The following is an 18,825-nucleotide window of genomic DNA, read 5'->3' on the forward strand; positions in this document are numbered from 1 at the left end:
AACTTACTGCTTTGCATTACAGCAATATCATCTGCATAGGCTATTGTGCTAGGTTGGTCAACCAAGGGTGTCTAGAACTATGTTTAAGAAGTGGGGACAGTACCCCTCTCTGTGGACACCTCCTCGTAACCATACCTCTAACAGAAACGTCTTCTACATTTATGCTTATTGTTCTATTAGAGAGCATACTGAATATCCATTTGCTTACGGCCAAGGGAACATTCCTGACATTAAGCTATTGGGTGATAGTTGGAAATGTGGCTTTATCATTGTCAATGTCTCAATGTCTATGGATATACCTAGGGTAGGATTCTTTATTATCCAGCGATCGTTCAATTCTTCCCACTACTTAATGGGTTATGGAAGTCCCACTAGATTTCCCTCCCAGTTCTATGGGAAGATGGTCCCACTAGAACTTCATCCCTTATTTACCTCTAGCATATCCTTTTCATCGTTTTCACGAGAAACTATGTTAGGCTAATTGGTCGGAAAGCTTTTGGTAGGGTCTAGTCTATCCTACCTGGTTTTGGTATGAAGACCACACATACCTCTCTCTACTTCCTAGGAATATATCAGAGCCTTTTCTGAACCATTCTTATTGGATAAATTTTTTTATAAGTATAGCTTATTTTGTTTTGTATAGATACCGTATACCTTTCCAATTTGTATTAGTTCATGGAGTTAAAGCTTTCTAATTCCGCAGACCAGACTTAGTTCCGCAGAGTCCTCCGATGCCCGCCAGTTCTAAATTTTATTCAATATTTCAGCTGTTGCTAGCGCGATATCTATGACTGTTTGGCTAAGAACATTAATAAAGGTAGGTTTGGTGCCTTTATTTAAGATGTACAAATCTTTTCTAATAATATAGTCATAAAGATACTTACTTCGAGCGTTGTTGTCTCTGTGCTACCCTAGCCTAGATGATGAGAGTTTGAACCGCAGCTGATAATGAGTTCTACCTTTTGACTGAGACCATGCTCTACCAGATCTTGCATCTCGTTTGTCGGTGGTGGGGTGACTGCATATGAGGATAGGTAGACCAATGCTAGTCTCAACTCTCTATTTTTGCCGTTTCCCTATGGGGATTTCACTTTATTTATTTATTATTGCTTTTCTCGGTTGCTGATTGCTTGGTAAGCTGAAAATTTGACCGTTTAGACTGCTAAAACCAGTTATTTTGGTCTTATTCATCCAAGATTATTGGGTCAGTGCTATTGTATTCTCCATTATATAGTTTGGATTGGAACTGACGTTACTTTATTGTTTTGTGTTTTCAACAGCCTGAATGTTTCCTTTAAGTTTTTTGTGCGTAAAAGACACTAGCGATTATTATTTGATTGATCGTTTTATTCTTGTTCGTTATATACTTTTTTTGTAAGTTAAAGAAATTTTTTTTTATTTTTTTTGTATATGCTGCAGCCCTTACCGTTGGCGGGGTGGTTTCTCATACAAAGTACATTCTGTACATTACTACTGCGTTCCTTGCGTAGAAAGTGTGGTGATCAATTCCCATTTTTACGTATTCCTAAAGTTTAACACTTTACTTTAAGCACTAGCAAGTAGCGGAACTACCTGACTTGATATTGGCAAGTGCTACCTTGCTAAAACGTCGTCAAAACAATGGTTTTGCTTAAAACCATAATTATTCAACGCGGAGTCAAACCCGAAAAACCACAGAAGGTACATATACCTCCAGCGGAAATTTCAAGTGTAACATATATACACAAGATTTCTGCTGATAATATTTTTGCATTTAAATTATCAAAACATAATATATCTCTTAACTAACTAATCTTTAATTAATTAAGGCAGTAACAGGAAACCTTATCAACTGTTATTTATTTGGCTATTAATATCCGAATTATTACACCACCAGATTAGTAACAGTGTACCACATTAAGGTAAGAATAGTTAAATAAGAATTTTTTAATTTATCATAAGAAACACAATTAGTATTATCAAAATGGCTTACATAGGTTTTGCTTTTGGAGATATTAAAAAAATCCATGAAAATAAAAAAATTGTATATAAAAGCTTAACAATTGTAAATTTGACATAACATAACAAAGTTTAACACACTTTTTATTTTATGCTGTTTATCTAATTTTTCAATTTGAGTTAAAACAGATTACATCACGCGTATTAAATACAATACTTCTTCTTCTTATTTTTCTTGTGTCATGCGTTTAGTAGCATGTAAGTGTTTCAGTTGCTGTTCTAATCAACTGCTCTTAGGTTTCCCACCCCAGTTGAAAAATTCCCATACTGAACAATTCTCGGCCTATTCTAGCTCGTGACAAGACCTCCTCATTGGTAACTCGATCTACTCACGATATATTAAGTAGTCTTCTCATCACACACATCACGCATGCTTCAATTCGATTTATTGATTTTACTTTTAGTAACCATGTCGATGTACCATACAATAATATTTGCCACAGATAATATCTAATCTCACGAAGTCTAAGATTTAAAGATACTTGTTACCAAATGAGATATTTTTTGAATTAAGCTATATGCCTTAATAAAAGATGCCTTAGCTTTAACTACATTAACTTTCAATTTTGTCATCACAATATCACTTGATTGAAAAAGTGGTCCTGTAAAGATATTTAAATTTCTCAGTTCTTTCGATTTGTTAGTGGTCTATGGAAAGGTATGCTTAACTGGTTATTGTAAACCTAAATAAATAATATTCGTTATGCCGATGCTGAAAGTAAGAGAGACTGCTACAAAATACACACAATTTGTAACACTGGGAAATGGTTGAATTAACAATAACCAAAGAAAACAAAAACCATGGTTATCAGTAAGAGGGGTGAAGTCATATCAAGGATCCAGATTATAAACGAAGTGATTGAACAAGTAGACGACATGAAGTACTTACGAGTCTGGATTACTGAAGATCTAAATCCAAAATCAGAAAGTCGATCAAGAATAGAGCAACCAAGAGGAGTCTTTTTGAAGATGAGGAAATTTCTGTATCCACTCTATTCTTCTTTATGGTGTCAAAGCTTGGACTATTATTGTTGACTTAATGAGAAAGCCGGAAGCATTTTGAGATGTGACTTTTTAGAAGAATTTTAAAAATACTATGGACCGATCATATTATGAACGAAATGGTGTTACACAGAATGGAAAGAGACAAAGAACTTTTACCAGTATTAACAGAAGAAAGACGGCATATTAGGGGCAAATACTTAGAAATGAGAAGTACAAGTTGTTGAAGCTTATTACGAAGGGTTAATCGAAGGAAAGATGGGTCCTTGTAGACGACAAATCTCCTGGTAGAAAAACATTTGCGACTAGACCGGGTTGAACACACAGACACGTTATACTAAGAAAAGCAAAAAATAGAGATGAATTTGCAGTAGTTATAGTTAACCTTCATTAATGGAGTCGGCCTTAGAAGAAGAGGAAAATTGTTAACCTTTAAGATGTATTCCTTCCTGTACGGTTTATACCTGTAACTAGATATTCTATCTTATTAGCAAGAATAGCCATGCCATCTGCTTAACTAAGATTGTTAATTATTAACCCATTTAGTTTCATTACTTGTTGAATATTTTCTAGAGCTATTTGAAATATTTGTTTTATGTATATTTTTAAAGGTATTGGTGACAGTATACAGTCTTGTCTAATACCTTTCAGAATTTTTACTTATTACGTGGATAGTCGTTTCCTGATTTTAATTTCAGCCATCTGGTTCCGATAGAGGGTCTAAATATTCTATATGTCTTTTTTACCAATATTTATTTCCTGTAGAATGGGCTGGGGTACATTATCAAAAGCCCTTTTGGTAGTCAACAAAACAAACAAATATATCCTTTTTTGATCCCAACTCTTCTGTACCAAAAGGTTTATGCTAAATAGTGTCTCTTTGGTGTCTTAAAACAACCTTGTCATTTTCCACTAATCTCTACACATCTTTTGTACATTCTCTGATAAATCATTTTAATAAATGCTCTAAGAAATTGGCTTATAAGACTAATAAGTCTATGATTTTTGAATCTCTTGGAGTTTGACTGTTTTGAAATTGCAATAACTGTTGACTTAATTTAATCAATAATAATAGAAAAGCTCACATAAAATATTTTTATCGATCAGCTTCAAAACTTTAGCATATTTAGCATATGTTATCGTGACCAGGTTATTTTTCATTTTTAAGTTGTGTAATGACATATTCCAATTTCTATTGAAGTATTGAAGAACCTGGTATAATTGTGGCTATACTGTCAATACTATTCCATTCCTACCAAACCGTTATCATTAAATAGGTCCTTATATAATTCTTCCATATTTTATTCTCTTGGAAGTTTACTATGTATTATTCGGTTATCATTACTAATTACTCGACTGATATTTTTATTCTAAACGTCCATGTGATTTATTTTAATTTTTGGTGAACATTTTTGAGTGAGTCAATGACACAAACCAGTCATTTATTCTGAAACTGAATAATGCCATTACGGGAATAATATCGGATAATGTTTGCTTTTTTATCTGTTCGATACCATTTTTAACCTTCATAAATGTGGTCAAAAACTTACATTAAATACCGAGTGAAATATAAATGTATCCCAACATTTTTTGGCTTATTATTATTTTTTAAATATTATAATTGAGAATATCTTGGACATCTGGGAATATCTAGAATATCTTGGACATATAATCACAGGACCAAGATATGAGTTCCGTCGGCTAATTCTCAACGGTAAAATCGAAGGAAAGAAATGGATAGGACGGAAGAAACTCTCTTGGTTGAGGAATTTGCGGCAGTGGACAGGTTTGACAGCGGACCAATTGCTACACGTAGCGCAAGACCGAGATCAGTATAACAATATTATAAGCATGGTAGTCGCCGACGTTCCCTAGGGATATGGCACTCTAAGAAGAAGATAATTGGGAATAATAAAAATAAAACACATTCTGTTTATAAAAAAAAATATATATATTTTTGCATAAAAAAGTTGTCAGCATTGATAAATGAGTAAACACATTTTGAAAAAATAATATGAAATGATTAGAAATAATAAAAACAAAAATAAATATGAAAAAAGAACAAATATTTTAGTGACATTTTAAATAATGATTTAATTATAACACCTATTACAAACTGTTATATTTTTTAATGTTCTGCACATACTACGAACTGATTACACCGAATATAAAACTTCCGAGATTTTCTGTCTTTATTTCTGTCTTATAAGAAACATCGCTGCTTTGTGCCAATAAACAGAACAAGTTGTTCGTTCCTTACGTTTAATTCTGACAAAATGGTTAACATGGATTGTTTTATATTGTAATGTAATGACTTTTTATTTTGGCATCTACGAATTATGTTTTTCCTAATTAATTCTTGGCTCAACTCCAACAAAACCATTCTTCTCCTATGCAAGCGATTTTCTTTTCGGATCTAGACTTTTCAACATCCAAAGTTTATAGGCGTTGATGCCACCAATGTGAAACAAATGAAAAAATATTGCCATCGGTCACCGATTACTTTTTCTTTGTGTCGTGAATTCCTTCAATAATTTATCTTTTGTATCCAGTGCAACCTTTGTTTTGGTGTAGTGTAATATAATGTCTGGTTTGTAATTAGTTGCTTCTCGACTTATATTGTCATCGTTTTGTAAAGTTAATAAAAGAATAACTGCCGCATTTTTTTTGGTACGTAGAAAAATATGGTTTTATTTTTTATTAAAGGAAACGTGCTTGAAAAGTCCTTATATCTTGATTAAAGCAGTTCTTTTGTAATACAAGTTTAATTTTTACGCAGTGTACCACGCAAGGTAAGGGTTTTATTTAAAAGCTTATTAGCTAACTGAATACTGGGAAAAAGTTATCAGTAGTTATTCCATATCCTAAAGATAAATGGTTTACCAGGTCCATCACCTCCCCTTGTCCTTGGCCTTTCTCCGGCTTGCTTCCTACTTTGTCTAGAATAATTTTTCTGTAATAAAAATCTACATTTTTTTTATAAGAGTACCTACCTAAATAGGGTTGCATATTCACTGTATATACCGAACTACAATCAGCCAGTGTCCAAATTTTTAAGCCGTACTTGCCTGGCTTACTCTTTATGTAAACCCGAAAGAGCCTTGCCTCGGAATAGGACCAACTGCTTATCCACGCACAAGTGTGCAGATGGATTAAAATATTTCTTGCAATTTGTTATAAAACCATCAAAAACATTTCTGATTGAAGCAAATTTATCAGTGAGTTTTCTTTCTTCTCTTGTTTCAAAATTGTCGCATCTAAGAAAGCACGTAATTCGTTGGAGTCTGTTGCGAGACAAGACAGATGAGACTAGACGCCAACATAAAGTTAGATTTTGGCTGCAAAGTACACGTATTAGCCCTTTAGCAGCGTGCCAGGCTCCAAAAATACGAAGCAAACCAATAAATACTTCCAGTTTTTCTTGGACAAAAGAAAAAAAGACCTTCTTATTTTTTGCATAGTATGATTCGGCTTATCAGTTCTTCTCCAATAAAATCACGTCCATAATATCTTGTGAAGAAAAGAGTTCAAAAGCTTCTTTTATGGTGGCAAATTGGGAACTATATCTAGTCCAACCTGGTGAAACCTTTACAATATTACATTTTCGGCTCTTGATGTTCATGGTAAAAGGAACCGTTTCTCACATTGTATCATCTTTAGACAAAAACGTTGGATGATCGGTATAAAAGTGTACTGACGGACCTACTTCATCTGCATAACGTCTCGACTCGTTTTGCCTATCACTAACTTGTAAAACGTCATCTATCTCATCAGTTTCAGTCACTATGTTAGTCTCCTCAATATCACTGGTACCATCCTCTAGTGAAATCGTTAAAATAAGCATCGTAATCGTCCGTTTTTAATATCGCCAATAGTTCTTTGTCAGTTTTCAATTTTTCATTTCGAAACTTCCCTGGTTCACACAGTTTTATACACGCTCACTCGACAATCGCTGTAAACGTGACTAAACACACTAAAATTATACTATACTGAGATAAATAGGTGCACAAACCCTCTATTAAATAAATTGGTAATCCTCGAGTTTTGACGCCAAGAAACGAGGAATCACAGTCTTTTGAATACGTTGGGGTTTATTTATACCGCGCTTGTTTTTTAACGTAGGCAAAATTTATACCTATCGTTTTTTACCGAGTGGGGTATAGCTGGACCCCTAGCAACAAAATTCTCTATAATTAGTTACAATAAAAAGCAATTTATTCAAAATTTTATATATCAATTTCGATATATAGTTAAGAAGATAAGAAAATTGAGTAATACAAACTATTTCAGAAAATATATCGAATAATTCATATCTGGGGTACAGCTTTACCCTGCTCGGATTTATAAAGGTAACATTTAATTTTGTGCTGAAATACTACACTACTTTATTTTGACAAGCCTATGCTTGTCATTTAGAAAAAAAATTAAAATTATAAAAAAAAATAAAGCGACCTATTCATTTCTTCTATTTGATTATGTTCACATTCTCTAGAACATTTTTCCATTTTTAATTTTTAAACAAATTTTAACTTCATCCACATCTTCATATTTAAGATATCGCTATTGTTTTTTATTTAGTATTCTTCCCATAATTAAAAAATGAAAATTATATACAATTACGCAAAATGATAATATTTTCAGTGCTGTATCTGAACAAAGATTTAATTTAATGCAATGCACATATGATTGAAACTAATATATTCCCAAAAACGTTTATATGTAGTTTAATATTTATTAATATATTCCTAAAGTTAAAGAAAGGTCATATACTTTTAAAGAGTTTAGGTTTGCGAACGTTACCAACGTGATCCTCAAAAAACGATAAGAATCAATAATGCAAATGAAAAGTTGAATATTAACACATATATTCCGCTTTCTTGTATTTCTTAACATCTCATGAATAAACTGATCTTCCGGACTGCATTGCTTCTGATTTTCGGTATAAGTTTTTATATATATATATATATATATACATATATATATATATATATATATATATATATATATATATATATATATATATATATATATGAATTGCAAATTATGACTCTTATAATGTTTTTTTAACTTTAATTTGCCTTAGGCTTAATGTTGCAAAACAAATAAATTTCTGTTAATTAATTTTTAATCTGAGGTAATCTATTTTTGTTGGCAAATTATATAGTTATACTCTTGCCTTTGAGGGAGAAATAGACAATGGAAAAATAAATAAAAATAAATAAATTTGTGATAATAAATTATCAAATAATTTTTAAAAATCACTTTCAATTCATTAAATCAAATAAATTTATAATTAAACCAAACATATAACCTAGGCCTTAATACGTATAATTAAACTTAAAAATTCTCTAATGTTCATACACAAATTATCAATTCTTATTATGACTTGTACTCAAAAGAAGATCTCTTAAATAAATTTTATATTTATTATGAAAGCGAATATCTGAACAAAATGTTGAAGAAATCAAATAAGTTATGATATCATTACGAGTGTGGTTGAAAGTCCTTTTTTATTGTATATCAGACTCACCTTTTATTTACACAATTTTTCTATTGGCTCCTTTTCTCTTCCAACTGTGCTCTGATCATCAACTGCTCGTATTCTTGGATGTTTTACACACCCCTATTCTCCTCAGCTGGTGAAAGTCTCACACACACGTACACCACTTAAATTTGTCCAAAACACCTTCTGGATAAATACCTATCCCGCAGGAACACACTTTCTTACTATTCAAAAGGATTTTCACTTCACCGATTAGCACTACATATAAGCTATACCTGCTTTCCTTACTACAGGATGTAAATTCCGCTTTGAACTGCTACTACTCTTTTGGCTTGTTCCACAGACACATCAAAAAATATACACAATTTTTATTTACAAGCAACTCTGCTCACTTTTACTGCAGGCTATAGAGCAACAAAATAACCAGCTTCTTCAGAACTTCAGAACACAGTAAAATCTTCTCCGTCATCGCAAAATCGGCTTGGCGTCGTTTTCCTCTACCTTCCGAATCTATCAATCAGATTCCAGCATCATACAATCCACACCTTAAATTCCAACCAATTACATTCCATACTTTCTCAGTAAACATACTCGCTGTCGTCATGACCTTATATTCTTTGGTATTTCCAATTTCATAAATAATTCATTTTTTTTGCTTACAAGTCTCGATATAACAATATAACTAAACATCAAGATTATTATCTACCCTCATCTTTTACTAAGCTTTCTCCTTACTTGCAAAATTCTATGTACAAAAGATTTCTATTGTTTATTAAAAAACTAACTACGGCTATAGTATCGATATCTACTTGCTTTATAATACCTTAGAAAAATATATATTTTCTATTTCCTATATACATATATATATATATATATATATATATATATATATATATATATATATATTTATATATATATATATATATATATATATTTATATATATATATATATATATATATATATATATATATTTATATATGTATATATATTTATATATATATATATATATATATATATATATATATATATATATATATATATACACGGTTGGGATAAAGTAAAAGTAAAGTACCTAAGTAAAATATCTGTGAAACGATAAAGACGATATTTATGAAACTTTGCATAGAAGTACAATGATAGATAACGGATTTAATGCCCTATTTTTTCGTTACTACTATATTTTTAGTTTTACTGGAAACACGCTCAACTTATATAATTTAAATGGGACACGATTTAAATACATAGCCATAAGCTATATAATTTTGCAGATTAAAAAAATCTTGATATTCCCAATTCAAATATACCAATTTTAGTAGAAGAAGTTTATTAAAACGAGAAACAAATTACTTTACATTGAAATAATAGGTACATATATTTACTGTACTAGAAGACCAATGAGAAAATGTGTGATATTATTCTAGTTTTCGTATATGCAGTTATACATTTTCTTAGACATTGTCGTCATCTAAAAGTTTAAACCAGACTGATGGTATTTGGTCAGGTCATGAAGATTTACCACTTTTGTTTTGTTTGATGGCTTCCTCTACTTCTGCTTTTAAAATAATAGGATCAGTATTCGTATACTTTGCAGTGTTAAGTGGTGGTCTCTTTCATCAAGAAGAGGTCCACGTGAGGACCACCTAAGGTCAAAAAGAACTCCTTTATGTAATTAGTCCATTCTTCCTTTTTTTAGTTAAGTCGAGAATTGTTTTTACCTTTGGAGTTTCTCATGAAGTGAGGAGTTTATTCTTTACCTGAGTGTAGGTAATAATTTTTTTAAGTTTTATGTGTATAGTAAACTCGTCATGTTTTCTTTATAGTTCTTCCATTTCACGATATCTTTGTTTCACTTAGGCCTGTTTTGCTTGCCTAACTTCATATTTAATTTGTCAATATATTTCTCCATATAGAGTCTGGGCTTTATTTTTTCACTTGCTTTTTTGATTTTTTGTTGAATGAGGTCTGTATGTTATCCGTCATCTAATCTTTATTTCTTATTGGGTCTTTTTCTAGTTTTTGAACTTCGTTTGCTACGGTAATGTCGGAATTTAATAAATCTAAATTTCAGCCGATATTTTTCTTGTTACGATCTTTCTAGCTGTTTTTAAATCTCACGATTTATCTTAGTTCTCATAACTCATCTACTATTACAGCATTTCTTAGGAGTCGATTATTAGGTTTTCTCTGACTTGTTGAAGCTTTTATTATTTTTAGTTTTAGTTTAAATCCAGCACATAGCAGATTATAGTTAGTTGCTGCGTTTGCACTTGGATGGATATGTTTTGCAACTGTAATACTATTTTTAAACCTACTATTAACGGTCATGTAGCCAATTTGACTTCTAACTATCTTTTCTTTTTTATTAGCTGGAGATTTCCAGGAATATAGCCTTCTTTTAGGTTGCTGAACCTAAATATTTCCTGTAATGCATGTCTTTTCTTGGCAGAACTGTATTAATCTGTGCCCTCTTTCGTTCTTTTCTCCAAGTCCATACCTTCCGATTATATTTTTTGAGATTTTGGCACCAACTTTTGAGTTGAAATCTTTCATAATAATAGTATTATTTAATTTTTCTGTAGAATTTTTCAATTGTAGACTTCTTGTATTATAATATTATTTAGTAATTTATTTTGCATCTGAACATGCTTGACAATTCATCCATCACTTTACTTTTATGGTTAATGCTTTTAATGAGTTTGAATAATCAAGTATTATAATCAAACAATAATTATTATTAATATTATCGATATCAAGCTGATCTTTTACACCCTCTGGTAGTTATGTAATATATTAATCATAAATTATTAATATCGTGTTTTCAATATGTTGTTGCCTTATCAAAGTTGTTATTTTATTTTTAGCGACTTCTTATTTAAATATCCGCAAAGAGATCCTGCTGCATTCCATTGAGCAATTTGCTGCGCAATTTGCAAACTTTCATTTAGTAAAATGCATATCTGAGATCTATTCAATGTTTTATTATTTCATTTAAATATTCAAATTAACTTGATATTAAAATTTAGTAGTCTGTGAATTTTCGCCCAAATATAGTTTTTTATATTTAGAGTAATCTACCCACTTCAAAGCACTCCTGCAAAAATAAGATGTAGTTCAAAATGTTATCACAGATTTATACGACAATGTCGAAACCGAAGAAATCAATGAAAAATAATTGATAAACTACAAGCCGTACTTGGAAATATGACAAAAATAGGAAATCTTCAGCGACAGATGGATAAATGGAAAACTAATAAAAGATGCTGACACTTTATGTGCTTACTAAAGTAACAAACACATGACTTAACATGTTTACATGATTGCAAAAGTCAATATATTGTTAAGTTAGGCACAACTGAAGCATGATACCAAAGTTAAGAAAACGCAGTTGCGATTATTAAAGGTTGTAATTTTTTCTTCTTGTTTATTCGGATCTTCTAGTTAGCATTTCAGTAGTTCACTCAGTGTGGGCACTTTTTAGTATGAAGACTAGATCAGCAGAGCGAGGCAAGGCCTCAAACGGAAAACGACTACTGCATTTCCAGACCGATTTATTGTTATTTCCTTCCTCCTCATTCCTTGAGTCCTTTTCAGGTGGAGGTGACACTCTAAATATTGTTAGTTTGCTGTCTCTATTGGCCATCTGACACGATCATGTGTCAGATGGACTTCCTTATGTAGGGATTTTTCCACCAGAGTCTTCATAAACTATGCCCGTCGTGTTGGAAATCTTCCTCTCGGTCTTTGGAAGACCAAGAGGAAGATGACCTGACAATATTTTTCAAATGTGCTCAATTTTCAGTGTTTTTCCTCGTTGGCGGCTAAGTCTCCAATAATAATACTGGCACTTTTGTGGGTTTTCTTTAACATATCTTTTGTTTTGTTGTAAATGTCATCAATGTCTACATCTGGGGTAATTGTTGTGGGTGCTTATATACCTGAATGGCATGAAAATTTTTCGGTTTGGCTTCTAATTTTATTGTTATGTGTCTATTGTTTATTGTTTTATATTTCCGGAGATATTTCGATATTCTATTTCTTATTATTATGGCTATTCCATTATATCGTATGTATTCAGATATTAAACTGCTGTTTATGCGGTTTTTGTTTTTAAAATCTTATTGATCTCTTTAGTGTGCTAGACCACATATGTCTATATTAGTCATATAAGTTTTCCGTTTGGAGAAGAGGCTCTGACGTTTTATGTTTCTATATTCATTATTTTTCTGCTTTAAAGCTTCTGTGTTTCGCTTTTTCTTTCAGTCACCAATTTACCACAAGTGGCCTGGTTGTCCGCGCTGGTGCCCGGTAACCGATTTTACACGGTCTTACCCGGAAACGGCCTAGCCTCGGTCGCTACGAGGATTGCATGGCATCTCTACATTTTGTGTTACGCTATAATCCGGTGGTTTAACCTTACCTGCCTGTTCGCAGTGTCACGGCCGGTTAAACCATTTTGTGAGATCCACCCGTGATTGTATCCAGCCATTTATCATTCATAATTCCGCTGTAGGTTTGATTCAGTTATATAGCTGCTGCCCTATGCTATATAATCAGTTGACTTTCGAGTGATTATTTGGTTATACCAGTTCTACATATGTGTAAGAGAATTCCATCCATGTCGGGGTTGATGACATCCCCGCCCAGTTCAACTTCCGTGGAGTTTGAAAGAGCCTCTACTCAATTCAGACCTCTTCTTCCACAAAAGTTGAGACCGCCGCGGTATTGTTATTAAGATAATCTAATTTTATTATTCATTTAAGTATCGCCAAAACTCGTTAGATGGTCTGAGAATGGCAAATAAAGCTTAGTGATAAATCTGTAAGAGTAAAATAGGAAGTATCGAATTAGGATTTGTAAGACGTATATTATATTCTATTCTAAAAGACAATAAAATACAACGTAATTTCAACTCCAACTGAAATAATAAATAAAGTAATATCAGATAATGAATTTATTAAGAAGAGAGGACACAATTTTTGCCACGCTGTTTAGATAATAGGTATATTTAAATCAGACAACCTACCAAACCTCTTAAAACAAACCAAAATCAAAGGTATTCTTAAAACAGGAAAACTAGCAGACAAGTCAGAGAGTTACAGCTTGATCGCCTTATTTAGCTTATTAACCTCCTCGAAAGATTAATTTAGGATTAGCATTTAGACCAAAAAGAAATTCCAGTGACCAAGTGCTTTCTATAACTACTCACATAGAGGTAGCTTACCATAGATAGATATATTATAGAAAATCAGATTATCTGCAAAGATGATCTGATCAATCTGCAAGTTTCTCAAAATAATCCCTTAAAAACTAGACTTTTAAGTAAATTGCTGGGCAGCAGAAATTGTGAGTGTACGCTTTAAGTTTTGCACAAATAATAACAAGAAAACATACTGAAAACAATTAAATTTATTGTTTTATAAAATATTCGCCTTTAAAATCAATACAATTTTGCATTTGAACAAACCGGCTGTCGAAGCCTTTAAGTCAGTTAGAAATAAGTTTACCTGAAATGAGATTTTTGTTTCGTCTGTCGTCCTAAAACGTTCACCGCATTGTTTCTTTTTAATTGTTAGTCAAATATTTTTTGTCTTTAAACGCCTTTCTATTTCTTTTTTTTTTTGTGTAATCATGTCTGTTTTTCAATGTGCCTCCACTGAGTTGTCGTTATAAATATCGTTTTTGTGGTCTTCCTACTGATCGTCTTCCTATGGGGGAACCGTGTCTCACCGTCTTTACTACTCTATTTGTTGTTATTTGGCTTATATGATCGTTTTATTTTACCCTTTTATTTCCTACTCAGTCCTTGATGTTTTCCACCTTGCATCTACGTCGTATATCTGTACTTCTAGCTGTGTCTTATAGTGTCTTCAAATCAATTATTCTAAGAGTTTTTATCTATGCTTGTTTATTAAATTCTTTTTGTCCTCTCTGTATCAGGTATTGTTTCTGCCGCGTATGTGATTATTAGTCTAATAACTGCTTTGTAAATTCTGTCTTTCATTTCTTTCCCCACAGTTTTATTTCTCGATATTGTTTATTTAATTTTTATCAATTTATGACAAAATATATCTAAGATGCTCGGTAAAGGAACTATAAGTCAATTTAGTCAACTTTTCAGGATATACAAAAAACGATAAATAATTTTGTTCTGAAGCTAATTAATTGTCATATCTCCTAAATCGTAGTACACAGAATTGTTATATTTATCTATTTTACTTTGTATATACTAATCTTGAACAAAGTATATATTTTTTAAATAAATAGAAATTACAAAAAAAATGTGGCATATTATTTGGACCACACGTACCAGATGACTTATACTATTTTGTTCGGCCCAAATAAGCTGTTGTTTTTTAAAAAATAAATAAACTAAACATATTTATGCAGTATTTATTTAAAAAGAAGCATATAAAAACATAGGAATACTGTTAATACGGTTTCGGCAGACCAATGGATACGTTCCTTAATGGAGAAAAGTATTACTCTCCGTCAGATGAATCTTCATTATCTGGAATCACATCAGCAGCATAAGTTGTGTTTAAATTTTTATAAAAATCGTGAAATACTGGACTACTGGACTGGACGGGTCAGAGGAAGAAGATCCAAAATATCCTTTTTCCTCTGCATTGATATAGCAAGAGTGCTTTTATACAAATTGCTGAGTACCAACCTAGCTTTAGTTTGTCATCTACGTAGTACACTTAGCGTCAGAAATGCCTCTTTTTCATCAAGTGATGTTTTATAAAGAATATTTACCCTTTCTCTTGTATAACGAAATTAGTTCACACCAAACCAATTGAAAGAATTTCCTCTTGTACCTTTCTTACCCATTAGACAGGTACTTTTCAAAAGATCTGGAAAATTTAAGAAATCACCATGGTAAAGTTCTGCAACATTGAATTTCTTCTTTTTTCCTGTATTTCTTACAAGCTGATACCAGTCGTGCGGATGGCTAATTGAAACACTTTACCTCTTTCTTTTGCTTTTCGATCAATCCGTGATCAATATCACACTCCATATGACTGTGTCTTGCACTATTGCTACTAAAAACATTATAGCAACATGTGAATTTTTGTTCTGTTCACCGCATGTATCCGAGTACAGGGTTACTTTTTAAACATGTAGTGGTAGTGATAATAATTCTTTATAAATACATGTAGCTATATTGTTACCTTCCCTTCCTCCTTAACCTTCGTGCCACATGTAACATGCTACACTTTCTTCTCCATTATTATGAATAGTTAGGTTATATATCCATAACTGTCTTTTGTAAAAGGCAACATAAGAATTTACGTATGGAGTTGGGAGACACTGCTGAAAGTCAAAAGTGAGGCATCTGAGTACTGTCATATTTTGCTTTTTCTGTATCTTTGTTCTTCATAACATATGCATTATCTGCAGCAGTGTGATTAATACTTATCTCATCTTTTATTTTACTTTTATGATCTTCGCTTTCAGAAACTTTGAGTTTATTACTTAGCACATCACATTTATGGCACGTATCTACTTTAGGTTTTTAAATGAAATGTTCATTTTATAGAACTCTCTTTCATAGATAGGTCTAGAAACAGGTGAATCATTTTCTTCACAGTATAATTTGTAAATTTTTTAAAGATTAAGATGGCATTGCAAATACAATCTACTACTTTCTCGTCGAGTATAATGAAATTCATATAGAGGAGAAGAATTTATGTGGGACATCACTTCATTATTAGTTTCTTCATTATGCTTGTTAGCAAAAGGATCTACACCTCGCCGGTCCTCAGTTATTCTCCCTGAAGTATTTGAATCCCTATTTGTAAGAGCCCAGTGTAATAAACATATTTGTCTCATCATATGCAATGAACAAAGTAAAGATAGCCTTGATGATCGCCAACATCTGGAACGGATAGGCACTTTAAGAAGAAGTCTCATCATATGTGTTTATAAAACATTTTTCAAAGACTTGAATTCAAGTTCCATTCACCTTTAAACTAAAACAATGAGTCACTTTGCGACCTTTTTTTTATCTGGACCTAAATTCCTTTTTCTAGTGGTTTTAGGTGGTTTGGAGTCTATAAGGCTAACAATATATGCAACACACTTATTGCGATCGCCTCAATATTCGTCAAATAGCTTTTTTTGTATATCTTCTGAAATTTTGTTATTACATTTATTTCTACAGGCTTCAAGTTTTTTCAGGCAGAGTCCTAGTTTTACCTTATTTTTTGCTGTTACATAAGCTTCTCCAAAGTTTCGATTTATTTTACGTTCCGCTTGTTTCTTTTTCTATAGAAGTTTTCTTGTAAACAAACTCCTTCAATGTTGGAATCAATACTGATATTACCTGATTTTGATCTCCTCTCTGTATTTTCAGACCTAGAATTTGGAACAGATTCTATTTTTTCTTCAACAGCACTGCTAGAGTCACTGCTATCCGGAATATAGTTTTCATCCTCGTCACTATAATCATATACATTCTGACATATACATGACATATAAAAGCCAAGAATAGTTCACAAACTCAAACACTCAGTACACAAAGTGTATAAACAGTATAAGTTGACATAAACTGTTTTTACCAAATTAAAAGTTCATTTAACTAGTTGTGCTAAAAAGACCAAATAATTTAATTTAATTTATATGAGCACATTGACTTGTTCTATTGATACCAAGGTAAAGATATAGTCCTTTATAGTCTTAGTCGGCAAAAATAATATTTTGACCATTTTACCGAGCACCCTAGATATATGTAAATATATATAGTTTCTTATAAAAAAATTTATCCATCTATTTTTTACATCTATTTTAATTCGACACATTAGATATATTAATATTAAATATATAAACATATAGGTCAGCTACACCTAAAAATACAAATTCTTATATTTGAGAGATATGTCAACAGTAAGTTCTATGTGAAACACTTTGTATCAAATAAAATTTATTCTCACTAATCTAATTTTTTTCAACAGACTATTACTATGACACGACGAGTAATTGGATGTTATGGAGTAAGATCTGGAGAGACCCGTATCGTGCGGGAGAAATCGTCAGGAAGCCTGTTTCCAACGAAGTTTGACAACTACATTGTGTACAATGTAGGAAAGACTCCCGTAATAGCAGAGGGAATTTATGCAACTAAATTAAGGTGGCATAAAGCTGTCACAAGATATGTTCTACAACCAGGTGAATCGCGTGTGCTCGAAATGTCAGGAGTTTTGTTTTTCGAGATTGGAATTCGGCTTATTAACGAGTAAGTTTTTAAGTATTGCAATATTATGTCTTATTTTAATTTTTTGTTTATGAAAAATAAATTCAATTATTATTCTCGAGAAGGGAGTACCCTTGGATAAATTTCTGTAATAAATCTATCCAAGTGTTGCAACGCCACTGGTAGCAAACAATTTCTAATTTCATAAGATCTACCGAGGTATCTTTTTCCTGTTATAAAGCATTCAAAAGCTGTTGCTGTTTTTAACCATTAAAAAACTGGTAACTAGAAAATCCCGGTTGTCAATCCTTTAAAAGAGGGTTTTAGCTACCTAATAGAAATTTCGAAGAAATTTCCCCTGACTCCTGAGAGGTAAGGCAGTGATAATTTGAAAGCAGTCATGCAGTTAGTGTCAAATTGTATCGCAGCTTAGCTGGTCGTATCTTGGTTAAAGTTTTCAACTCTCGCATATTAGAAAGTGTCACATTGTAGCTCAGCTTAGTTGGTCGAGTCTTGATTAGAGTTTTTAACTCTCGCATATTAGTCAGTGTAGTAGTTATTGTTATATAGCTTATAGTTTAAAGGCTACATGTTTCATCAACATCCTTGGTACATGTGATAATTTTTTATTAACATATTTATTACATTATTTATCCTAGATCCTAACTTAATCAGTTAACTTAGTTGTAGTAACAAAGTTAATCAATAAATTGCGTATTGTTTATTGCTTGTATTCTTATTTCCCACGTTAGCGGGTGGTCTTTCAAATTGGAATTAATTAAATTACCTAGTACACTCCAAATATTAGTAAGATTGCCATCCTTATCTGTGGAAAAATCTACCTCTTATTTCTACCAACTGTTATCCTTGATTTGCCTAGGACATGGGTTTGTTGATCTTTGTTTTTATCCTTGAGTGTGGGATGGAAATCCTGTTGTAATTGTTTGTGGACCTCATAACCTTTGTAGTTTGTTGGTTGGTTTGAATTTTACGGTTTCGACGTTAGCTTTTTTGAATATTCCTTTGTTAGGTGCAATCTAGCACATTTCACACAATTTGCTGTTTTTTTATATCATATTATCTCTGACGTCTTGAGCACTGCAGAATTTCTCTTTTTTGTGTAAGGAG

General features: G+C 31.9%; 1 protein-coding gene across 1 annotated transcript in view; it reads left to right on the forward strand.

Moving 5' to 3' along the window:
* The first annotated feature begins 1,749 nt into the window (after positions 1-1,749).
* Positions 1,750-18,825, forward strand: part of LOC140443604 (uncharacterized) — a 37,536-nt gene continuing 20,460 nt past the window's right edge. The window contains exons 1-2 of the mRNA XM_072534954.1: positions 1,750-1,901; positions 17,459-17,739. Coding sequence (XP_072391055.1) covers positions 17,468-17,739 — 272 coding nt within the window. The 5' untranslated portion in view covers positions 1,750-1,901; positions 17,459-17,467. The remainder of the gene's footprint in view (positions 1,902-17,458; positions 17,740-18,825) is intronic.

This window comes from Diabrotica undecimpunctata, chromosome 6 (genome assembly GCF_040954645.1).
Source record: "Diabrotica undecimpunctata isolate CICGRU chromosome 6, icDiaUnde3, whole genome shotgun sequence".
Taxonomy (NCBI): domain Eukaryota; kingdom Metazoa; phylum Arthropoda; class Insecta; order Coleoptera; family Chrysomelidae; genus Diabrotica; species Diabrotica undecimpunctata.